We start from the raw sequence: 26,206 nt of genomic DNA on the forward strand, positions 1-26,206 counted from the left end.
CCGTCTTCCTCGAAATCCACCTTGAGACTGGCACTTTCTCTTTTATGAAAATATTTTTATTGAAAGTTGTTTATATGACTTTTTGAATGTTGCGCATGTGTATAAAGGGAATAATTAATCTAATAAATAAAATTTAAGATTCCAACGATCTTATTTTACCATTTTTTACATTTTTATGTAATAGTTTAAATTAATGTACATTTGTTTAATGTTCCTGCGCAGTGATGACTTCGAGGAAGTGGGGTAAAATTTTCATCTAATAAAACATAAAATCGAAATTAATTAATATTCAAAGTACGTTAAAAAGTATGTAATGTTTAAATAAATGTATATACGTTTAAACAATCTTAAATGTAAGTAAAAAACAGTAGAATATTAAAATAATTGTTAACTAATCGAAAAAAATGTATATTGCAATTTAGAAGCACTGAGTATATGTTCGGAGTACCGTCCTCTTCGAAATTCACTTTCAGACTGGCATGTTATTGTCTATGAAAGTACTTTTATTAAATGTTGTTTATCTGACTTTCCGAACGTTGCGCATGTGTAAAAAGAGAATAATGCGTGTAATGAATAAAATTTAAGATTATAACCTTCTGATTTTAGCATTTTTAAAATTTTTATATAATTGTTTAAATAAAAGCACATTTGTTTAAATATTTGTGCACAGTGATGATTTACAGTTTGAAGATTTTATTTAAAGGAATATTAGATCGAAATTATTTTATATAGAAAGCAGATTAAAAGTTATGTAATGTTTAAAAACATGTATTTATATTTATACAATTATAAATGATAAAGTATCGCAGCTTACCCATATTTTATTTCTGTCAAATAGTAATCAAAAGTTTAAACATATGTAATAATATGGTTTAAACAATAGTTCAATATACTACTTTGATGTAAAACATTGTTAAGATGAATGTAAATTTTCCTCGACACAGTTTCACGTTTCCCACGCAAACGGGATGATATATTGTATCAACCCTGCACACAAAAGAAAAAGTACCGAATCAAAATTCGAGTCGACTCATTTATTTTCACCCCTGTGCGAGTAGAGTCACGTGCTTGCCGGAAATGGAATTTTGCTACCGGAAGGAGGATTTTCGAAAAAGGGATTTGATATTCTTCTATAGACGGATACATCATCCTTGGAGGGTAAGAAAATGATTTTGTTTCGTTCACGTTTGTTTCCTTTTAGCACCCCCTAGGAATCAATAAAATATAATCAATATATAAAATGTTATTCCTAATAAAAAGAGGCGTTGAGATTGAAACGATCGATCGATAAATCTAAGAATCGTATTCGTGATTGATCGTTGATAAAATGATTAAAAAAAAAAAATACCAACAGACTACAGGCTTATGTTTTTTACGATTAGAAAAAAGAAAAATCGAATAGCGGAAGGAGTGGGGCAGGGTGGGGTGGGTGGGGTAGGGGTTGTTGAATGTAGGGTCAGATGCAAAGGGCCAATTATTATTCGCGGTATGTAACCGTCAAAAAAAATGAAGTAATGCTTATAAAAACGGGTAAATGCAGGTGCGTAGAACTTTAGCAGGTGCGTTATATTAGTTGGGCATTGGTTCGGCTCTTAGGGCCCACTTAAAGTTAAGAGGCGTGCACGAGTGATCCGCTTCGCGTGTCCTTGCAGCGTAAACGCATAATCGGACTCGGGCATGTTCTTTCGGTTCTTTCGTGACACGAAAGTGTGCACGCATATCCACCTTCCTCGTTCTTTTCGTACTCTCACTTGGAGAACTCGGAATCGTCACAAAATTCTCCGCAGTTTGCTTCACGCGATCCTTAATGATCCTTCTACAGCTGCCGCGTTACGCTTTGATTCTGTTACTTTTGCCATAAATAAAGAGAATAAGATAATTGCTGTAGATTAGCGGTGTTGTCAATCTCATCAAATTTGGTTCGACCTTTACATGATTATCGCGACTTTTTTGAAAAATTTAATTATTACAGTTAATAAGGAAATGTTTACCAGAAAAAAATACTATTTACTTCGATGAGAATTAAGATTTATCATTTTGCAACGATTGTAGATTTATTTTTGCAACGATTTTAAGATTTTAAGAACATCCATTGTACGTGTGCAACCAGTGATCTGAAAGATATTCAAATAATCATCTACGGAGTGGAGAGAAAAAAATAGAAAAGAAAAAAAAGAAGAACTATTAACTGCGTACGTTTGACACCACTGTTGCGCCCGATCGATAGGAAGAAAAAAAATAAAATAAAATGAAAAATAAACATAAACCTCGGCTTGTTCCAGTTATGCCAGGGGTAAATCGAATCGGCGGACACAAAACTCTCATGTTCGTCCATTAATTTGATATGAAGCTCGGGGCAGCGTCGATTACTCGTCGTTTATTGAAAAGGGGGCAAATCAATGGGATATGCCGATATACTGAAAGAAAAACGTACAAAGAGAGAGAGAGAGAGAGAGAGAGAGAGAGAGAGAGAAGAACACGTTCAAAGAGTGGAGTCGTTGCAATCGAGTTTTCGAACATACGTGTGCGAGTTGATGAGAGAGAGAGAGAAAGAGAGAGAAAGAGCGTGATCAGTGTCGTTCCTTTAATTAGCCAGGGATCGTTTTCGTTTCGCTTCGTTTACCAGTAAGAGAGAAAAAGAGAAGAAAAGAAATAAGGAATGAGAGAGAGAGAGAGAGAGAGAGAGAGAGAGATAGCGCGTGGGTGAGAGAAAAGGATGCACACGCGGCATATCGTCGGACAAGGTTATCTCCTTGGATCCCCACGTTCGGTGTCGGTGGTAGTTGGAAGTTGTTCGGAAACCGGTAGCTACTTGGCCGGCATACGGTAGCTGGCCTCTAGTTGCCGGTTTGCCGTATCCAAAGCACGCCGCCACAACCACCAACACCAACACCAATACCAGCACCACCAACACCAGCACCACCATCACCATCTCCTTCGTCTTCTTATTTTATTTCTCCTCTTCTTAAGACCATCGGTTGGCCTTTTCCTTTTTTCGTTTTACTAATTTTAGTGACTACGCGCTACGTTCTTTGTAACCTGGCAAAGATCGGAGAACGCTAGCAATGCAATGTTGCTTCTACTTAATCGCGTATCACCATTTTATTTATATACATTACACATTTATTTTTCGTCTATTTATTTATTCCCATTGACGTTAATTCAGATTACTATTCGGTAAATGAATATCACGAGTTAATTCATTTTTACATCGTCTTATTAAAGTTTTATACCCAAGGTGATAATAAATTTTCCATTCGTTTATTTTCAAATCGACCATCCTTTTATTCCCCCCCCCCCCCCCCCCGAGAAAATGTTCGATGATTATCAGAAGGAAATGCAGAAACTCGAGTTAGTTTCGAGTTTGATCTTTAAACAGAATAAGGACGGGGAAGAAGAAAAAAGGATAAAGAAGGAAAAAAAAAAGGAAAGAAGGAAATAAAAAGAACGAAGGGGAAAGTTTGGTCGGGTTTTATGTATAAGAGAGCGAAGAAAATGGCGTGCACGTAACGACGTTGGAAGAGAGGGCCGTGGCGCGGCGCGGCGCGGAGCAAATACGCTCGCAAATTGCCGCGCGCTATCGTTCTATCCGCGGCACGCCTAAGTGGATTTCTGCTTATTTCAATTCCGACGAGATTCAATCTTCGTCTCTCCTTCTACGGATAAAGAAGAGAGAGAGAGAGAGAGAGAGAGAGGAAAAGCGGAAGGTTTTCTTCATCCACTTGGAAGGGTGCTCCTCGCCGACGCCCCTAAGTCGATTGCGGTAAAGTAAGAATCTCTTGATTAACGCTTCTCGTATTTTCGATCCCAACAACGTTACTGCAAAAGGAGATATCATCGAGCGTCGCTGTAATTTACGATCAGACCACTTGCACATTTTATTTTTCATTATTTTTCTTTAATCCGCCAGATATGATCAAGAAAATTCAATATTCATTCGTTTACTAAATATATTTGCATACAAGAATAATCTTAATAAGTTCAATATATTAAATATAATATTATAGATGAATATTTAGTTCAGTATTAATAATAAGAATGATAATGCAATTATCTAAAAAAAACAGCATACTCTTACTGTCATGGAACGTGATATACCGTTTGTATATGTTTTGTTAGTGTTTCTTTTTTTGTTTTTTTTTTTGTAATTCTTTTCTTTTTTTTCCTCTTCGTGAGAGATCGATCCGTGGACGCCGATGTTTAATTGGTTCGACGGTATAAATCAATCGACATGCGATATCCCATGACTGGTGGTATCTCGTTGAATATTTTCAAGTCATCTACGTTCGATTCTATTCGATTATTTCTATGAATCTGATCCCCCCCGATGGTCAAAGAAATCTTATATCTACAAAAATACTCATAAGCATTTATCTTTCATCGTTCAGTTTACGATAAATCTGATTGGAATGACCAATCTCGGAGTCGATTGTTTCGAACAAGCACAGGTGTTCAATGGGTTCTCAGTGGGTATGCTAATATGCTCGCAACTGGGAGACAATCGAAAGTCCATCTTCTTGGCGGTACTCGGTAAAATTAGTGTCCTTAATTGGTTGCTTTCAAACGGGGTTTCAACGCATGCGCGTTGCCAGGCCGGTTTGAGTCGCGAAATAAAAAAAAAAAGGAATGAAAAGAGAACAACAAAAAGTTATGGCGTGGTGCGTAGGTAGACGAAAGTAAAAAAGAAGAAAAGAAAACAGGGAAGAAGAGAGTACATAGGGGTGAGAGAGAGAGGGGGGGAGAGAAAATAAAATGTACAGAGTAAAAAGTAAAAGGGAATAAAAAGTGATGGAGAAAAAGTCTGGTTGGGGGGTGAAGGAGGAAGGATAAGAAGAAGAAGAAGAAGAAGAAGAAGAAGAAGGAAGAGAAGAAGAAGAAGAAGAAGAAGGAAGAGAAGAAGTTGAAGGAGCAAAAGAATACGCGCAGGTGCTGAACACGGATGACTACCCGTCCTCTGATGATTGGCCACGCACCTTCTCACTTCGCGGTTACCTGCATCCCACTTGAGAAGAAGTAAGAGAGAGAGAAAGGAAAAAGGAGAGGGGAGTAGTCGTTCTGCATAACATTATCGGTTCTATCGGCGAAAAGTATCTCTCGTTCGTCATCTCGATCGTATCAGCCAACGTCGTCGTTGCCACGCACGACTTTTGGCATCGACGCGTGAGTTGAATACATGTTTTGCCTTTTCTCTTTCCCCTATGTGAAATTTATCTATACCGTTCTACATACGTACACGTCTTTTTTTCTACTTACACAAAGAGAATAACTCTTTCAGTTGTACAAATTTTACTTCTATCTAATTTTACTCATTTTTATATTTTTTACTTTCAAATATTTCATCACTAATATCTACAATATTGTATATATAAATTTTGCGAAAGATGGGCCTATATTATTTACATACTTGCATAATTGTAACATAGACAACGAAAAATTTAACATAAGCCCAATTTTTTTTCTTCGGATATCTATTAAAATAATGATTTTTCGGTAGAATATTTCTAATAAAAAAAAAATTGCATCAAAGAACATACTAACATTTATTTTCGATTATTATATCGATCATTTATATTACATATCGATTATTTTATTATCATTTATTTGAAATATTAACTGAAATAATATCAGGTTCTTGTTCATTGATGCATACCTATTGCAATTGAAAAAAAGATAAAAAGAGTTAGTTACACGCAATTGTAGGATTTTCTACTTGCATTGCTTACGGTGGAATAAAGTTAACCACGAAGGAGATGAAGGTGAACGTATGAAACCGTTTTCCCCTCATGTAAAGAACGTCGAGCGATCGTCGAGATCGCAAATTCCAAGGATCGTTAAAACGCCGTCGAGGACGACTCGATCTGCTAATACTACTGGTCTTGCTAATTGAACGTGTCATTCTTGTCGAGAAATGCCACTCCGGTGTTTATTTACCGTGGCTCTCTTTCGTCTTTCTACCAAGGAAAGATAGAAAGAGATAAAACATGATTTCCCGCCTGTGGGAAAAGATGAACATTTGCATTTTCATTTTGGAAAAAGTATATTACGAATATTTAGATTTATTAATCGAATAGTTATTCGAATGCATTAAATATTCTCAAAATTCTAATCACATTTGCCCTACTGCTTTCAAAATTTGTTGGTACAATTGTGTAAAAAAATATATAGGTACGTATATAGATATAGATACATGCAAACTTATACATAATCCATGAACGATAACCACGAATGCGGGCATGGTCATTAATATTAGTGAAAATGGTTAAAGCGGGAAGGATTTACGGGGCGCCTCATTAACGGAGGTACCTGTTCTCTCCCTTTTCGTTGCAAAGAAGAGACCAGGTATGTGTAGTATATGTTGGTGCTCGCATCTGATAAGAGTTAAACATCGCACGGCTTCGTTCGGCTACCCGAAAGAACCGAAGAGGCACGTTATAAGGTGCGAGATGTAAAATGTGGTAGTGGTGGTGGTGGTGTTGGTGGTTTGTACCGAGAAAAAGAGAGAGAAAAAGAAGTAATCGACTGGTTCGAGCCGAAAAAGGACGTTAAAAATTGAAGGAACGGTCAGGAGGAAAGGAAAGGTGGGAGGGAAGTGGAACGAGAATAAGGAATCGCGTAAAAGAAGAAAAGACAAAAATAATAAGAAGAAGAAGGCCGTGTCGAGTTATCGGTTCGCGAGCATCTGCTCGCACGTTTGTCATCCTACTCGGGTACATCTGTCTAATTGACGCACGTAAATACCCACGAGAGAGTTCAGTACGTGCGCATGATCGCGCTTTCAGCGGAAGTTACCGAGTCGTTAAAAAGAAAGAAAGAAAGAAAGAAAGAAAATAAAAAAGAGAGAGAGAGAGAGAGAAAAGTTTGTACAACGACAAGGACAACGATGACAATCTGCAAGGGCCAAGTCCAAGGGCAGATGTTCATTAAGCCGTTTCTTCGTATGATCCCTGGAGTCAGTTTGAGCTTCCTTAACGGAACACGCTAAATTTAATTGAACAAGTGATTCAGCCTTGAAATTTCTCTTTCCTTCAGATCATCTGTGTTCTTTGCGATACCTACGCTCGATCGTATTCAATTTAAAATTTAGATATCTTACCGGTTGTTACAACCAGACCATGTTTTTCCTTCATTCGCGTTACATTTCCGACATCGAGCATGACTGACTTACTCTTGCACCTGTACCACCAAATGTCATTCATTTTTTATTCGATCATTTTCTTTCAATCAATTTGATCGACGTTCGTCGTTTTACTTACTGACTTACTTATTTATTTGATCAAATTAATAAGTGTTTTATATAAATTCAACAATTTCAACTGGTTACGTTTTCACTTTCTTCAGTTAATTACAATTATGTAATATTTATACATCTGTTCTCTTAAGGGTTGAAACTGTAAGAGGGATTTTAAATGACGACCAATGTCCTATATTTCTAATAATTTATAAGAATAACATTTGTAAGAGTTTCTAATAAATACAATTAAACTAACTAACTAATATCATTAAGTATACTAATCCAAATTATAACTGCATCCCAGGAAAGATTCCATTCCGATTATTTCCTTTACGAAATTTGACTAAACTATTTGTCACATCGATGTACATATAAGTAATGTACTACATGTAAACTTCTAATTTAGCAAATATCGATTTACCTATCGCATATCTATCTTTTTTCTCCATTTCGTCATTATCCACACCTGCGAGAGTCGGTGATTACAAATTCGTGAACGTGTTGGTTTAATGCATAAGCGTTTAGAAGCATACGGTATACTTATACGTCTCCTCCAACCACTTACTTCTACTTACTTATATACCATCATCGTGTGCGGCGTTTCAATGTTCCTTCTGAGAGTTTCAAGAAGGAAGAAAAGGATGAACAAAAATGAGAGGAAGAAGGTGGAAGAAAATAAAGAGAGAAATAGAATGAGAAAGAACGAGAGAGTAGATATATTACACGTGCAGGAGTGATTACTATACTATATATGTATGTACGGCATTTTGGCTTTTTACCTGATACCGAGTAGGACAGACAGGTAAAACCTAAAGGGGGCTTTGAAGAAGAGGTATATAGGAGAGGAAAGGGGAAGGAGGCCCGGTTTTCGAGCAGGTAGCCAACGTCGTCGTTCGAACGTCATTGCCACCTGCCGCAGAGATCGAGGATCCTCGGGATAAGAAGGGAGGCCAAAGAGAATCATTATTTTCTTAGGCAATTTACCTTTATGCTAAACAGCTGCCGAACCTGGCAACGCCTTCTTCACTCTTCCTCTCTTTAATTTCTTTCTTTCTTTCTTTCTTTATTTTCTCTTCTCTTTGATTCCGCTGCTAATCAACGCCTTGCTTGGGAAAGCACGAACGAGTAGTAGCCGTTTCATAATATAACTTCTAACATTCAACCACCGGTTCCTATATTATATATCCAGGTAGTTCTTAAATATGCTGTTATTTGAACGAATCCTTTAACTATCGAATGATGATTCCTCCTCAATAACGGTTAGTGTTAAATCATCTTTATATGATAGTTTAATCAATGGCATTGAATATCAACAAAAAATCTTTTTAAGTGTACGTTTTATTGGAGAGATTCAGAGAGAAAATCACATTACTTTTCTATCTATTTCCAAATATCGAAATATATATAATTAGCGTAAATTTCGAAGTTCTGTTCGTTCGTTGCGTTATATATATAAATTTTAACTGGATTTTTATTTTTTGTTTTCTTTTGTAGGATAGAAAGCTCGCAAGAATAATTCGAACTCTCGTGAACTTCGTTTAATTTCTGGTAAGAAATTTACCGGTGAATGGAAAGTCGCGCCGAGTTATCGCTATCGATTGTGATCGAACGTAAGCGAGCGTTTGTCGATTAGCAATGAGAGAGACGAGACGATAGATTCTTTCTCTCTCTCTTTTTCTCTTTTTTCTATCCCTTGGTCGGCACGTTTGTCGGCACGTTTGCGAACTTTGCGCCCGAGTCATGCATTGCTTTTCAAATCGATTTCGTAAGAAACTTTACTCTTAACGTATTTGTCTTCGTCGTTGTCGTTGTCGCTGTCGCTGTCGCTGTCTTTGTCGTCGTTGTTACATTCTCGCGTGTAACGTTCTAATTAGACCAACCACTATTGGACGATCATTAACGCGGTATTAACGATAAATGGGCACGATTACACGGCCCAATGAAGGGTGTAATGCAATAAATATCGGTAGCTCGTGTTAACGCCAAACCTAAACCGAATTCTTTTACTTAGTTATCGAATACACAAGTATTTATTTGCCTTTCACCTTTCTTCGAATTGCTCTTTCGAATATTCTTGGCATCGTGATAACGCATTCCGCATTATAACTTTCTTCCTTTCCTTCAAATACTTTCGCGTATACAAAGAAGCGTATACAATTTTGGAAAGTTTGTATTTTAAATATCGCGAGTTCTCTTATTATTTAAATTAACCTGATAATTATATCTGATATATATATATATATACAATTTCAAAAATATGTATAATTATTGTATAGCAGGTGTTACAAGTTGTAGTTGAAAAAGTATATAAATGGCTACTGGAAAGCTAAAGATTTAAAGATTAACACTGAACCATATTACCGGTTGTAATGTTAAAGATAAAATTAGAAAGCATTTAGAAGGAAATATAACGTCATAGACGTTAAACGTAGAAAATATATTGAAAATGTTGATATGAAAAATATTTAATGTCTTCTTTTACCTCTCGCGTTCGATAAACGAAAAAAAAAGTATCGAGCCAAGGATAGCGCGTGTGTGTCAAACAAAGAAAAAATATAAATAGAATGATACTTTGGTCTTCCTACTGGTTTCTCTTCGGTTCTCTGAGAAATTATTGCGAATCGTTATCTTCAGACCAGATGTGTCTCAAGAATAATGAACACTTTCCGGTGTCTAAAGGTGACGGCAGGGGACACACCTGAGTACATCGTCATCTTCTTCACCTTCCTCGTGGAAGTCTCCTTTTTTCTCTTATCTTTCTTCTTTTCTCTTCTCTTCTCTTCTCTTCAAACATTTTTACGAGTAGGTATACGTCTTATATTAGTTAGACCAGCGAACCGATAACGCTTACGATCGGTGCTAAATGCGCAGGTAAACTTAGAATTACCAGCTGCAACTGGTTCGAACTCGCCCGAGAAAGACAAATCGTCGATGCCACTTGCTAATTAACTTTGCCTGCCGGTTTTCCTTTCCACGATTGTGCTTTTTATTCGCGCGCGATAATGTTGTTTTTAAACGTAATCGCAGACATCGTTTAAATCACACGGGCTATACCTCTGGTCCATCCTGTCGATCCACTTTGCAAATATTTACGACGGTTTTCGAATAAAACGTAAAAGAAAGTGATACAAGGATGGAATCGTTGACTCTTGTCGGAAATATATATGTGTATCTATATAAAAACATTTAATGATATTCCTATTTCATTTACGATACTCGTTTTAGGATTTAGGTAGTATCGATTTGGTTTTAATTATTATTATTATTATTATTATTATTATTATTATTATTATTATTATTATTATTATTATTATTATACTAACAGTAATTATACTCCCTGAATACCTTGAAGTTTTCTAGAAAATATTATCTTATAATTAATGGACATAATTTACGGGAAAGGTACGGTCGAACAACGAAACTCGTATATTCATTAATTTTCTTCGTTTTTTGTTTTGTTTTGTTTTTTGTTTCTTTCTTCACAATTGCAATTTATTTGAACTTCGTTTTCAAACGCGAGGTTGTCTTATAACGTAAAAAGGTACATACAGGACATTCAGCGCGAAACGCTGTTGCATCGTCGCGAACACGTCGCATAAGCGTTCGCACAAGTTATATCATATGTTTTTTTAATAATAATTCTATATCGACAATAATATTGTTATTTGTAGCTTAATATTTACGACGGAGCCTGTTTATGGCAACTTGGAGTAATATATTTACATTAACGCGTTATAGCGATTATTTAATTAAAGCTCGCATCGATGTATGTTTGTTTAAAATTATTTATTCGATATTATTTATCGTCATCATCATCATCATTATTTTTTACATCTTAGGTGCGAGATTAATTTTACATACAAAAAACTCATCGATCAATTTTTAATCTACATGCTTACACATGTAACACATACTCGTTCTTTTTAAGTTATACGGTAGTATTTATTTCAAGCTTGCTGAATGGAAGCTAAATACGAATGAAATTCTTCGAAAATTGCGAGATTTTTCAAAAGGAAAGCCAAGAGAAGTACGAGCGTTTAAATATTGAGCACTAACAATTTACAGTTTTTTTTTTGTATTGTCTCGTTGCGTACTTTTAATAAGTGTAAATGCGTCTTCAAATTATTCGATCATTCGTCATAGATCTTTCAATATTAGGCTGAATTAAAAACTAGTTTTAAATCTGTGTTGCAAGATCAATTTTCGTAAGTTGAAAAATTCGTTTAACGAATAAACGATGATTTTATTGAAATCGGATAAATATATTTATATATAGAGTCTTTCATTTAGTAATAATATACAATAGAAAAATTTGTCAAGGGAAAATGTAAAAGCAATGAATTAGAATTAATCATTTGATTGAGATGCTTTGAAACGAGGGCTCCGGGCACACTCTTATAATTTTTCACGTATGCATGTATTGGAATAGTTTTATTTAGACGCCAGGTCTAAAAATCAATAAAGTGATTGTTTAATCTTCTTTCCTTTTTCTTAATTTTCCTTCAGTTTGAATCGTCCTGGAGACGAGATCGACGCAAGCAGCAAAAGATGGACCGATTACCGGTTGACCGTCAGGAATATCCTTGAGTTTACTTAAAGTCATAATATAACTGCATGCAATCCTAAGGACAGAGAGCTTAGACAGTTTTTGATTATGCGAGTAAGCGGGTATGGTTCGTCTTAGGGTGTCGAAAGCAGCGCTTATCGTATGAACCCGCGTTCTTTCTCTGGCGTTGGCTTCGATTCTTCTTTCACGTGTCATATTTTTGTAATTTCGTTGTTGACCAGTTCCTCCACTAGTGGCTGTACTTTGGAGATGCCTCGAATGATTGGTCTGTTGAGTAGCCGGTGCTTGATGATTTTGTTGCCGATGCTGAGGAATAGGATGATTTTGATGAGGATGGTGATGGTGATGATGATGATGATGGGGATGATGATGAGAATGATGCGGCTGTTGATGATGATCTAATGGATAAGTAGACGGTGCTCTTTCGTATGTTCCGCTGACAGCTGGATGCGATGGCACTCTTGGAATTTCTCCTCTTAAAACGAGCGCTAGTGGTTCCTCCTGGAGTTTCGGACGATTAGAAAGAACGATCCCGGATGTCGGAGGAATTGTAGAAGAACTCGTAGGTGTCAATTGTTCGAACCTCTGACGCGTTTCTCGTCTCGGAATCGCGTTACCGCGAGTCTGAATCGTTGAATCCGGGCTGCGGTTAGATACCTCTCGTAACCTCATCAATAACGCTTCTTCTTTGATTTTACCTTCTCTTATTTTTCGTATTTCTTCCTCCTCTTCTTTTTCTACTCCTCGAGCACTACTACTCGTCGACGTGGAAGATACGATCGTAGTGACAGCATTGGTGCTGTTCGACGTACTAGTACTCGAAGAAGTTGCTTTCGTCGTGCTAGTCTTTGTGTCATTGCTTTTGCTAGTTGGGCTATTCCAGGGCCTGAAAGGGCTCGGTGATCTAGCCGGTCTCGATTCCTCGTCAGCAACAACCGTCTCTTCGATCTGTTCGAACCTTCTCTTCTTTAACGGTGCCGTACTCGGTTCCTGAATCTTTCTCGGCTCGGCGAGTTTCCTCTTGTTTCTCAAAGAAATCGGTGTCACTTGTACCTCCACGCTGTCCTCGGATGCACTTAGCGAGTGTAGACCGGACATGTCGTCCTCGTCCCCACCGCTGCAGGATCCGTCTCTCTCCGATTCCGCCATTACTCCAGCTGTAACCGAAAAAATAAATCGATCGTCAGGATTGAGCATTTAATAGGCAATAATCGTCTCTCTGACGAGACTGTACTGAGAGGTACAATGAAAAATTGAAAGTGCAACGTGCCGAGTGGTATCTTAAATGATAAAACGATTATTTCGAATTGTCTGTCAGTTTGAACTTTGCTGGATGTGATTGTGCTCTGCAAATGAATTAGAAACACGTTAGAATGTTATCGAATTACCATAATGTAATATAAATAAGAAAGATTGTGAGAAAAAGTTCGGTTGGAAGTTGGCGAATGTTTTAAGCTCTTTGAAGAAACGAACGATAAATCGCACCGTTTCTCCCGGTAAGTTGTAAATTAAGCGCAAAGCGAGTCACGAGGATCTCGTCGTAGGCGCTTGCTCAGACGTCGCCGCTTTTGCCACCAACCATCCTCTCCTCGACATTTTCCACGAACCTTGACAATACACCGACGTTCTTCGATTTCTTCCAGTCCTACATCTACTACCGAGCCATACATGGCGAAATATATGGCAGAAAGTCTGACATTTCGTGCTGGCCACCCCTTATGTAACGTGTTCTAGAGCTAATTGCTCGTAAGACTCGTATTTAACGACACACAGGATTTTACACGTCTTACATGCAAACTACTACTATTACTATTACTATTACTTGCTGTTAAACGTCAATTTCATTTCTCGAAACAATACTACCTATAATACATTTCATTTTTAAATCGAATTTACGTAAATATCATTGACTAATACCATTGCTAAATATCGAAACGCGAAAGAGAGATAAAAATGTTTGAACGTATATACAATACATACATAGATGGAAAGATAGATATTTACATCCGTAAACGCAGTTGGCTTGGAGACACGTGATAGCAAATAAGAGGACGACGAAGCTTACGCGATCGTTTCCTTCGCGAGTGATTCTTCCGTGGGCGGAATCGCGTACCGGAGACGGGATGTTTTCAACTTCGGTGCGTCATCCAGCTGGTACCATCTGGCGTACAGGGCTCGGCCGATTATAATACGCGCCTCTCCCACTCTCTCATTCTCTCTCTTTCTATCTTACTTTCGTTCTTTCACTCCATTCTCGTTTCTCTCGAGCGGCTACATAAGCAGAAACGAAATCTGCTATTCTCGGCCATCGCCGACCCCATAGCCAGGAATCCTTTGGTTCGTTAAAAATACGTTAGCCCCACCGGAGGCAGGCAAGTGGCACGTGTCGGCACGACTCGGCCTAGTTAATAGCTAACATTTCTTATTACACTGAAAACAATATTTATCTTCTCTCTTTTTTTCTCTCTCATTTTGTTCATTTCTTTTATTTTCTCTGATTGTTTAGCTGTTGAAACTAATGATACCATTGACATCTTTAAAAGTAATCGTTTTCGAAGCAGCGTTAAATGTTCCTTCGATATAGGAATACACAGTGTTTACTCGACCCCAACGATTCTAATTATTATACAAGTCGCGTTCCGACACAACAGACGCGCGAGACTTCGCCTTCTCCCATCTTCTACTATTTTCGATGCTCTCTCTTTCTCTCTTTCTCTCTCTGTCTCTCCTATTTTACTCTCGGCACGTCGTCGTCGTGCGGCAGGTTAAACGAAGTCGATTGTCCACGTTCATTTCTAGCATAAGACTGAACAACCAACCGGTAAGCTAGACGAATGACGCCTGTCGTTGAACGTTACAACGACACAACAACGAAGAAGTGAGCCGGTCAGCTCGATCGATCTCGTCGTTCTGACGATAATTTATCGAGTTCTCTTCCTGCCAACTCCTCCCTCCCTTCCTTCCTATCATTCTATCCATTTTCTTTTTTTATTCCTTTTTACGATCTTCTTCATATAAGAAATATCTGATAGAACAAGGATTGTATTCACGGTTCACGAGCATCGTTCGTTCATAGACCATGGAAATAAAGCTTTCTTGTCTTTTTTCTCTCTCTCTCTTTCTTTTACATTTGTTTTTGATCAAACGTGACAACGAACCTGTATGACACGTCGTTCGAGTTTCTCGATTACAGATTAGATCACGTTTGTCTTTCTCTTTCTCTACCGTTCGATGCACCCTTTTTGCCCGAGTTCTCTCTCTCTCTCTCTCTCTCTCTCTCTCTCTCTTTCTTTCTTACTTATTCTTTCTTACTTATTCTTTCTTAAGAAGGAAGCTTCGTCGGTCGTTTGGATCCGTGGACAGTGGCGGCAGCAGCCACATGGCTCTGGCGCCAACCTAGTCTACGTCGCTTTCCTTTTATTGCCTTTCCGGGAGGCAAGTTGCTTGCACATTCGCCGGGAACGACGGGATCGTCTTTCTCGTTTGCGACCACACTGACCTCGGAGAGCTCCTTCTTGCTATATGCCATCTACCGCTACTGTCTATCGACCTATCAAAAGATTGCCTGCCTGCCTGCCTGCACAATTCTTTATTCTAATTGTTCCTCAAAATCTACGCGCATGTCTCTTTTCCTTTCACTATAATTCGACATGCCAATAAAATGTTCATAATCGAGATACAATATTTATTAGAACACGATAACAAAAGGAAACAACATACGTATTTAGGGATCGACGTAATCTCGAAATATCCACCTGTTGGCAAGGACCAAATAATTGTTCTGCATCAAACAAGATACGATTGACTTGAAAGCTTTACGTTTTAATATAATATTATACTAACTAATACATCCGAATTATGCAAATTCCAATGTTAACGTAAGAAGATGAAAAAGAATAAGACTTTTTCAAATGGGGTTCATAGAATCACGTATTTATTTCTATACGTATAACACCTGCGTACTATCGAAACCATGATATCAATCTAAGAAGAGGATTCTCTGCTAAAGAGATATAATACTTCGACCAGCTGGTGTAAAAAGGAAACGACGATAGAGAAAGAGAGGAAGAGGAAGAGAAAGTGAGTGAGAAAGAGATAGATAAAAGTTAGGTCGCGTGTTACGAAGTTTTTATCGCACCAGATAACCAACCTGGATTCTCGCCTATCAGCCATCTGTTTCTACTAAATCGTTGAGTATCGTCATCGTCAAGAGTTCTCAGCGAAATCGCATATTCTCATAACTGAGATTATCGTGAATCTCACTCTCTCTCTTTCTCGCTGTTTCTTTTTTTTTTCCTTTTTGACGCGACAACGAGAAAGGGAAGAGAGAAAGAAGAGAAAAGATAAACGGGAGCTCTTGACGACTATAGGAGGACGTAGGAGTCGAGAGAGGTCTTCGAGGTCGGCGACAGGCGCCAGTGAAGCGCGCACACACGATCGATCGATCTCTCTTTCTCCTTGTTTCTTACTTTTATAAACACATCGACAGAGAAACGAGATAGCATGCTTGATCGCGTTGAAAAAAATAGAGAGATAGGAGGAGAGAGAGAAAGAAAGAGAGAGAGAAATGTTTCGCGACTCCGCGGTTCCGATATCGAACGATATCAAATTCCATTTCATGATTTGTTGGTCCAAGTTCTCGTGGATCATTGATAAGAATTTACAATTATTCAGAATAAAAATATTATATGAATTATAAAATATATATATATATATATATATATATTTTACTATTAACAAGTGAATTTGGTAATTCATGAAACTATTAATTAATGACTATATTGATTTGTTAAAGTATGAAAACAAGATAGAATTACATACTTTAACTATCTATTTATTTTTATAAGATTAATATGAAAATTACATAAAATTAACTGACCCTAATTGCCAAAGAATTGCAACAGTTGTTGTCTTAATTATCGTTTGAATCGTTACTAACAATAAGTCGTTTCGTAAACCATCGGTTTGCATGTGTCATAGATTATTCTTACGAATTATCAACAATCAGAACATTTTTTTTCAAAATTTCAAATAGTTTGTATATTATTAATAAGAACGTTAGTCGGTAGCGGATGTTTTTCGTATTATTAAAGTGTATTTCTCGCTAAAGAGTAAATAAAAGAGTATAGAGAGAGTAATAAAAAATAAAAAAAAAGTCAACGTGTGAAACATTTACGACCTGATTAAAATATTAGACGGAAATGATTTGTTTGCAAAATATTACGTAGGATGCGTGTGTCGCGAGTATCTGTTAGAAGATGCTGCCTGAATCTATTTTTAAAGAATAATATCAGCTGAATGATCAGCTGTTCGTAATACTGCTTCCTTCCGAGAGGGACAGTTTCTCTCTCTCTCTCTCTCTCTCTCTCTCTCTTTTTGCAAGTAATTACGCACGCGGCAAGCTTGTGCGTTACGAATGTCATCTTGATGATCTAATGCAAACTCGCTAAGGTATATCTATTATAAACGATTGCACACACACACATACACATACAAGATTGCAAGAGAGCACCGGCCGATCGAAGATATCCACATGTGTGGCGCACGCATGCACGCTTTAATACGCGGCCATCTTTCCTCTTCTTCTCGTTCGGCAATTGTTCAAACAGAGACCGAAATAGTTCGAGGACATCTGTGCAAACTCTTACGTACACGAATTGTAACGAATCGTAGTAGAGAGGGTGACTGATATATACATATGTTAGTATATATCTATATATATATATATATATATATAAATATGTATAAATGCATATATACATACATTCGCAACTTTTTTACTCCGAGACGCGTGTTCTTTTTCACGCTCCTTCAATTTCATGAAAATGAATTACTTCGTATCTCTTTGAATAGCAAAGGAAGATGACGAATTACGAGGAATTCTATTGAAAAAATCGTTTCGAACATTGTTATTTTTTGCTAAACAAAAGTATTAAACAGGGAATAAATTTGTTTGACATCCTACCTGTTAATACGCAAAAATCTACGCTTTTTTATTTACAAGCCGTAAATAGGCTCGACATGAATCTTTCATTATTTCATTTGCATATTTAAATAAGAAATTATACCTGAGAATATTAATTTTAATAAATATCTATGAAATATGTATGTTAAAAGGTAATTTAATTAGTGCTCATTGCTCGTCGTCGATGTATCATACGAAGTAATAGTAAGTGTAATCCTTGGAAATTGAATGAGATTAAACGGGATGTGATAAAGAGGTACTTAAGTATTTTTCTTTACAAATCTATTCAATACACTTCCTCGAAACAATCCCGGTTCGCTAAAAGACGGAAGAAGGGTGTCAGCGACCTCGTTCTTTCCAAGTACGCCTCGACGACCTTGCTTGGCGTGCAGTCACGCCTTTTGCTTCGCGTAACGTTCCCGTTTCCCGTGGAAGAAGATACGTTCAAAGATTGCATTTAACGATCAACCAATTTACTGTTGCTGTTTAACGCGACCACTTGCCATCACCCTTTTCGACATTTGTTCTCCTACCGATCTTTCCATACATAGATATTACTCTTATTAAAAATACAAATAAATATATTTATCAGAGAGCATGACATGTGTTCCGTAGGATTCTAACAATAAGACGAGGTACGCAAAATTTTAAGATGCGATCTGTACCATAAACTTAATAATCTTTTCGATTATATTGTTCCGTTAAAAATCATTTGAAAAGAAATATTTCTATTTTTGTTAGTTACTGACTTAATTTTTATATTCCAATGAGTTTGACATTGCAGATGAAAAAGGTATTGAAATTAAAATTCGATGATAATTTCCTTCCGTGTTTCATACCTTTTGTTCTCACTCAATCTCTCTTTGTTTCTTTCGTTCTAATGATTAGACGTTTCGAAAGAGTGCTTTGGCCGCCTACAGCATGCCTGCCTCTTTAGTCTTAGACGAGCTGAAAATAAACGTTCGTTCGTAAATGCGACTACCGCGAAGGAAGTGGAGAGAGAGAGAGAGAGAGAGAGAGAGAGAAAGAGAGAGAGAGAGAGCCCAGGCCAAATAGTTTCTTCTTGAATTATAAATAAATGTCGTGTTCGGGTGAAGAGAATGATCGAGCGGTCATGGTGACGGAATGCGCGTATCACCAATACTACGATTGTTTCTCAATTTTGACGCCGAAATATTTTATATCTCTATCTTTCTCTCTCTCTCATTCTCACGAATTTTTCTTTATAGCAACGATGAACAACATCAAACTGTGACTGTACGCGAAAATTACTTTCAATATTATATTTCATTGTGCCACATTCTCTACAAACTTTTATATTATTTTATTATTAATTTTATATTTCTTTTTATTAGGATTGCTCTCGTCCATTTCGTCGAATTCTCTATAAAGAATAGTAGTAGATCTATTAGTAGACGCGAGAAATATTTAACACCTTTGAATACTCGAATCATTGAACGGATATCGATGAAAAAAAATGACAATGTTAACGAGTTTTTCTCTTTGGAGACATTGCCAATGTGTTAGAGTGAATCACGAGGCGCTAGTTTTTGCGATTCAAATTTGAATGATTGTCACTCAAGTCGGAAAGAGTTGGTAGAAAGATGGTAAAGAGGGGAAAATGAGAGAAAGAGAGGGAATATGAAGGTTCGAAGCTGTCAACGGGTATAATCGTCCCCGTGAATCGGCAGGAAACGACGCGTCCACGCTCAAACCGACGGAGATTTATCGACGAGTTTTGCTTTTATCCTTTCTCTCTCTCTCTTTTTATTTTTATCTCTCTTTCTCTATCTTTCTATCTTTCACTTTTGAAGGCTCGCGCGAGTAGGCGCTTCGCAGAAAGGCTTCTAGCGGAAACGCGCGCGAGAGTCATTCGTAGTTTGTACGAGAACGGAATATGTATAATGACGGTTATTTTCTATCTTTCTCTGACTCTCTCGACCTTATTCCTTTTCCTTTTCTTTTTTTATTATTTTTTTTTTTTATTTTACTTTGACTCCTCTCTCTTCTCTTCGTCGTTCCACGTTTGCGGCTCATAAAACGATTTTGAGTTCTGTTGGCGCTAGCATAGATACACCTTCAAAGGATACTAGTTAACGTTCATATATTCTAATTTACATATTTATATGTGTGTACGTGCGTGTATATATATTTAATTTTGTTGTATTATTGTCGTTGCTCGTCTTCTTTTATTTCAATTCGATAATTTAACATTATCGCGATAAAGTTGCAATTTTTGCATTCGATAAAGTGCAAAAAATGTTGATTAAAATAAATATTACGTATCGTACGTTGAATCTTTGAAAAGAATATTTATCGATTGATCGATACGATCGAGAGTTCATGCATTTATTGAGATGACAGAAGTATGAACGAGAACGAGTTAATTATATACAGGATGTCACAAAAGTCATCTTACTTTATCGAAAACGGAGAAATTTAACTTTTGACAGATATTTCGGGTGGTGTCCATACTTTTTTAATAATACTGCAACTGGAGATTTATAACTTCAAATATAAAATATATGCTGTCTTTATTGCTCTCCCCCATTCTATGGATTTGAGTTATTATACTTTTCTAAGAAATCTTCTCGCACGTAGGCAACTTTTTCAAGACTTTCTGAAATCAACAGTACACGTTTCTTTTCCGAAGGGGTTACCCATTAAAATATACTAAACGTGCCCATCGTTGCTTGACTTTAGTGACTTTACGGGAACTGGTTTTTACAACATGGCTAGATTATTGAAAACTAAAGTGAGAAATTTAATACTGTAATTTAATATTAATAAATAAAAATTGATTTTAGGTTTGATTTCGTTTCTTCTCGCGAAAGCGACACTTGGAACATCTTGTATATAAATGCAGTACATGTGTACTCATAGACAATCTCTCGAACCGGTCGTACTCGGTTATATCAATCGAGTACGAATAGATAAGAGAACAAATTCTCGTTCCATTGACTTTGTCTCTTGACCTTTGGCAGCAGTACTCTAGCTAGCTTCCTGACTTTCTAATGCAAGACTCGTGCGCATCCGGTAAAACGTTGCTTATTTTTTTCGATAATTTTTTCTTATTTTTTGATTCGTCATATTGGTGTACGATTTGAATGAAAGAGAAAGAGAAAGAGAAAAAATGAAACAATATTTCGAAGAAAACCGACGCACTGTTTAAAACGTTTTCGCAATCTATATTCTGACGCGCGTAGAATATTTTTTTTTTATTTAACATACTTCTTTCTAACTCCACATAAATATTTTCATTCTGAGATATTATAACGTAATATACGAGCGTACGACGCAATAAGCGAAAATGAGCACGCGTATGGTCTGATCTCTTATTGCAATCGCTTGATAATAAAGCTTGGATCGTATTTAAGTATTTACGTACTTATATAGATATTATATTATACGCGTATCTATAGAGTTATGAGATTAGGTAGTCAATTTTTACTCGTATGATTTTCTGTTTATCACTAATGACCACTAACGTTAACCGTAGATTTATATATTTATAATATATGTGTAAGTACACATACAGGTGCGTAAAGATTTTTTCTGCAGATAAAATTCGATCGAGTAAGTATTACGCATATAAGTACTTATGGCAATTTAAAGATTATAATTTGTAAGTAAATTTTGCTGACAGAGTATTTCCTGTTTGTCACTAAAGACGACTCTAATCCATCAGTTGTAGATTTATTATATTAACATTCGCGAATCTATACAAACTTTTTTTTTTTTTAAAATATATTTCAATTACCACCTTGACAAATAAAACTTCATTCGAGTAAGTACCTTTTATAAGTACTTACTTATGTATCTACAATATTGACAAAAATTAGAATTCGTAAGTGAATTAAGTGAATTTTGCTTATGCGATTTTCTGTTTGTCACTAAAGACGACTAGCGTCAGCTGTAACACTAACTTATACATTCGCAAATATATACACACACATACAAAACATACACAGATACACATCTATACAAAGGGGAGTTCTCGACAAAACGGAAGGGAATAAAGTTGGCGTTACTTGTCCCGTGACGAACGCTTTACACGGAGTAACAGCCGTAAGAGAGCCACAGGTGCGCCCATGTTTATCCGTTGATCCAGAGATACATATATACATACATACATGTATATACATATGTATGTATGTACCTATGTATGTATGTATGTAGGTATCTCTGTTCGTTCTTCCACTCGAATACACATTCACACATGTGCACACGCAGCCAGACATATGTATACCTACATTAAAAGGCAAGCTTTATAAGGTATTAAAACGCGCACTTGGCGAGCATGATATTATCGTACAGGTTCGAATAATCGATCTAGATCCGGTCGAAGAGATATAACAGGAGCCGGATATGAATATAGAAAGAGTCCCTTGTAATAAGGTCACGAAGGTATGTATGCTTCTCGACACGCACTCTTGCGTTCCGTTTATTTTTCTCTAATGAAAAAAGGTGGAAGGTAGCTACAAAAAAAATAATACTAGTAGAAAGATTAATTATATGTTTTTCTAAATGAAAATCATTTCGTTAGTGTGTTAATATACAAGTTTTTGATTTCTTTCATCTTGATTTATTTACTATCGGATTATGCGATATTAATATTGGACAACCTAACGGGACAAGGTCCAATTACCTAGGAAAACAGGAAAGGTTATTTTATTTGTTCGCCTATGCTTTTAAATATATAGAAAGAAAGGTTGAGTAGACGGCAGGTGCGAGTTGGACGCACAGGTGGGCGAAAAGAAGAGGATCGTCTACCTTTCTCTTTCCTTCTCTTCTATTTCTTTTTCTTTATCTCTCTCTCTCTCTCTTTTTCTTTTTTTTTTTTACCTGGGATGCACAATCGCGTATCGATTACACTCGGCTGGGTTTCGGACCGCGTGTGGTACTCTCCGTCAGATAAAATTGTATTCTCCTAGCAATTTCGCTTAACAGATTTAACGAAGTCGAATTTCACGAGTGGTTGCTCGAGCGGAAAAGGAAAGGATCCTTTCGTAGAACTCAAGGTCGATGGATGAGTAGATATTGTCCATTCTCGACCCATATTCTTCAGAAACCATAAACGTTTCGCTATATTATATCATGAAGAATTTCGTAAAATATAAACAAACTTTTATTAACGAAATAGTAATCATTATTGATGTTTGATCGATCAAATTCGTGTAATATAAAGGTTATCCACCTCAGAAGAGATGTTTTATTTTGATCCATTACGATTGGAATTTGCCAACGGATTCCTTTATTTTCCTCTCATTGATTTTCAACGATTTCTGTTTCTCAAATAGATCCTTCCGATAGGATAGATAACAATGAAAGACCGAAGAGAACCACGCGTGTGACAAAATTTGACCTAAATACATTCGGAAGCGTGGGTTGTTTTGCGATATATACGCGCGGAATTCTTTCTTTCCTCGTCTACGAACTTTTAGAAATATTTATATTTTCTTTACAAAATATACGAATAGATAAAACGACGAAACTTGTTTTTTTTTTTTATCGAACATACAAGTGAATAAAAAAGTTTCCTCAAAATCATAACTGACTCAATCGGTGATGGCATACTTGCACCTATACAAAGAGAGAAATGGAGACAAGACTAGAGAGAAGAACAAAAAAATATATAAATGAGCTCGTAAAAGAAAAATTAACAAAAAAAAAACCTATAATAAAAATATTCTTATAACGATCAATCATCATTCATTCTTTCCAACGAAATCAAATAATAGAAAATCCACGAAATCTTGCGAAATATAAATAATTATTCGCATTTTTTATTGTTAGATGTGTAAGAGAGAGAAAAGATAGGGAAAAAAAGGAGAAAAAAAATCAGAGAGAGAGAACATTATCGAACAGTTACTATACATACAAAAGAAGACGATTAGAGTAGTCGGATTTTTAGCATGGTCAAGAGGTCGTTCGTCAGAGCACGTTAGATCGCTTTGTCCATCTTTCTGTCTCTCTCGTGTGTGGCGCGACCCACGCTGGCGCCGGCGCGCCCAGTCTCTCTCTCTCTTTTATACACACACACACAACACACATATACATACATATAGAAAGACACAAATACCCAAACACAAAGTTACTACTCTACTCGCAGCATCCAACTCTCGAAACACGACTATTATTCTCCCATCTCTGTCTCACTCTGACGCACCCACACGTACCAAACCGAGACAGAGATGGAGAGAAAGAGAGAAAAAGAGAGAAACTCGATTCCCCGGCATCGTGTCTCGCAGCAGCACAGAGAGTCATTCGATCTCTCACTCTCTGGTCCGGCTGGCGCCGCTCATAACAATAATTATCATTCTCCACGACCCCCACCAATGATACTATCAATCGACCAAATGCCTGCCGGCACATTCAACGCAATCGCAACTTCTACCCGCCGTTAACTAATCGCTTTGCTGTGAGATAGATAGACAGGGAGAGAGACTGGGAGAGAGACTGGAAGAGAGACTGGGAGAGAGACTGGGAGACAGAGAGAGACCAAGGCGCCAGATTTAACCTCCTATTTTAGCCGTTTCGCACTACTGCTTACGATCGTTCGTTCCTTTCCTTGGTTTCCTATTTTTTTTTTATACTTCACTGTCTCTTTTTTTTCCGTCTCTCTTATACTTTATCGAAAAAAAAAAACGTGAATATCTTTTCTTCCGTTTTCCCCATTTATCCTTCTATTCGTAAAGTAATCAGATAGTTACCACCGTGCAATTATTTATCATCGATCGAATTTTTTTTTTTTATAATGTCAATGTATCTATTAGATGAGTGGTTATTTAAAATGGTAGATGATCCATCCTTGACCAAAATAATGTTCTTGTTATCGGCTCGAGTATATGGTAGTTTCTTAAATTACTATCGAAACACTGTAATCTTTCTATGTGTTGGGTGTAATTATTAAAAATGACGTCTTTATCGTAAGATAAAGGACGTATGCTATTTATGTTAGATTGACATTTGTAAATAGAGGAGGAAATGGAAAAATGAATGATTCTTGTTTGTCGCGTTTCTTCAAGCAAACGCAAAATACGGATCATTGAAAGAACGAATTTTGAATGATGTGTCTTTATCGATATTACGAAATTTATGCTTACGAATTGTATTCGAGATATATGAATGTTTTTTCATATGTGTGTGTGTGTGTGTGTGTCTGTGTTGAAAAGTAGAATAAGATCGATACAAAAATTAGTTTTACGAAGACTAATCAGACAAGTTAAAAAATTGTAATTTAAAAGAAGACGAAAGGGATTATCGACAGAAACGATAAGAGATCGTTACCTCTCCGAGTTAAATGTCAAAACAAATATTAAATAATGAAAGATAATTTGGAACGATCTCGTATCCGATCTTGTTCGTTATTAATTAATAATATAAAAATATAATTCACAAATCACCTTTCATAAAATCGGAGAGTTCTGACGTTGTTTCCACCACGTGTCCGCTCATTTTCGGCTCATGAATTAACACGTTCCCACACCAGAATATACTAATCTTTTTTTTTCAAATGAAGACAACTTTAACTCTTTTAAACACTCGCGCACATGAAGCGTCACGGCACTAGAACTTTTAGTTGTTTCCTTGTTGCTGTCACGTGTTAATGGTAATAAAAAAAACCAAACGATAAAAAATAAAATCAAACAAAACAAAAAAAAAAGCAAAATAATCTGCAGAAAAACAAACTCGTCTAATATTCCTCCAAGGTAATCCAAAAATCCAACAAGTGGAGATATTCGCACGACAAATCTATATATATATATATATATATATATATATATATATTTATATATATAGAAATATGTTATTTCCGAGGAAATGTTTTATAAAAATTCACGTAAATGAATAAGCTCGTGATTTTTGTCAATACTTTATTTGAAACGTTTTAAACGTGTCTCAAATAGGAACGATACTTCCAAAGGAAGAAACGAACGTCCACGCTTGTTCGTAGTCGACAGCGTACTGCTGGTGTTCTCGCCTCGTGTTCTCGACTCGATGCGACTGCTCTTCGTGAGTCTCACCGTGTGCGAGGGAGTTCTGACTGGCTTCCACTACGCACCATACTACCACCACTACTGCTTTTACCACTACTGCTTCTTCTACCACTACTGCACTACTACTGCTGCCAATGCAATCCCACATCATCGGACTCCCGACTATCGGCGACACAAGGATGCGGCACTTCCAGCAGTGGCTGGACACGAAATCGAGAAGAAGAGGAAGAAGAAGAAGAAGAAGAAGAAGAGAAGAAAGGGTAGAAGAGAAAGAGAAGGATGAAGAGGATCCGATCGGGGGAGGGACAGGAGGAGGAGTGTCGACTATGTCGGCTCCACGAAACGCGACGCGCCGTATCGGCGCTCGTGGTAGGGGTAAGAACGTCAGGAAAGGATCGGGGTTTGTGTAAGAGTAAAAGAGAGAGAGAGAGAGAGAGAGAGAA

At 36.9% G+C, this 26,206-nt stretch overlaps 1 protein-coding gene across 1 annotated transcript; it reads right to left on the reverse strand.

Annotated features, from left to right (window-relative positions):
* Positions 1-11,058: 11,058 nt before the first annotated feature.
* LOC106790475 (protein disconnected-like) lies at positions 11,059-25,552 on the reverse strand. Its single transcript, XM_014755402.1, has 2 exons — positions 25,170-25,552; positions 11,059-12,955 (listed from the first exon to the last, which is right to left on the reverse strand). Exons 1-2 carry the CDS (start codon positions 25,219-25,221, stop codon positions 11,703-11,705), a joined length of 1,305 nt encoding a protein of 434 aa, XP_014610888.1. The 5' UTR covers positions 25,222-25,552; the 3' UTR covers positions 11,059-11,702.
* Between the last annotated feature and the right edge of the window lie 654 nt (positions 25,553-26,206).

Source organism: Polistes canadensis, unplaced genomic scaffold (genome assembly GCF_001313835.1).
Source record: "Polistes canadensis isolate GaletaPanama2010 unplaced genomic scaffold, ASM131383v1 scaffold_240, whole genome shotgun sequence".
In the NCBI taxonomy this organism is placed as follows: Eukaryota; Metazoa; Arthropoda; class Insecta; order Hymenoptera; family Vespidae; genus Polistes; species Polistes canadensis.

Coding starts and splice junctions, on each gene's coding strand:
- LOC106790475 (XM_014755402.1), bottom strand. CDS start 25,221: ATGAGCGGACACGTGGTGGAAACAACGTCAGAACTCTCCGATTTTATG. Junction 12,956..25,169: donor ACTCTCCGATTTTATGAAAG/GTGATTTGTGAA, acceptor TTTCGGTTACAG/CTGGAGTAATGGCGGAATCG.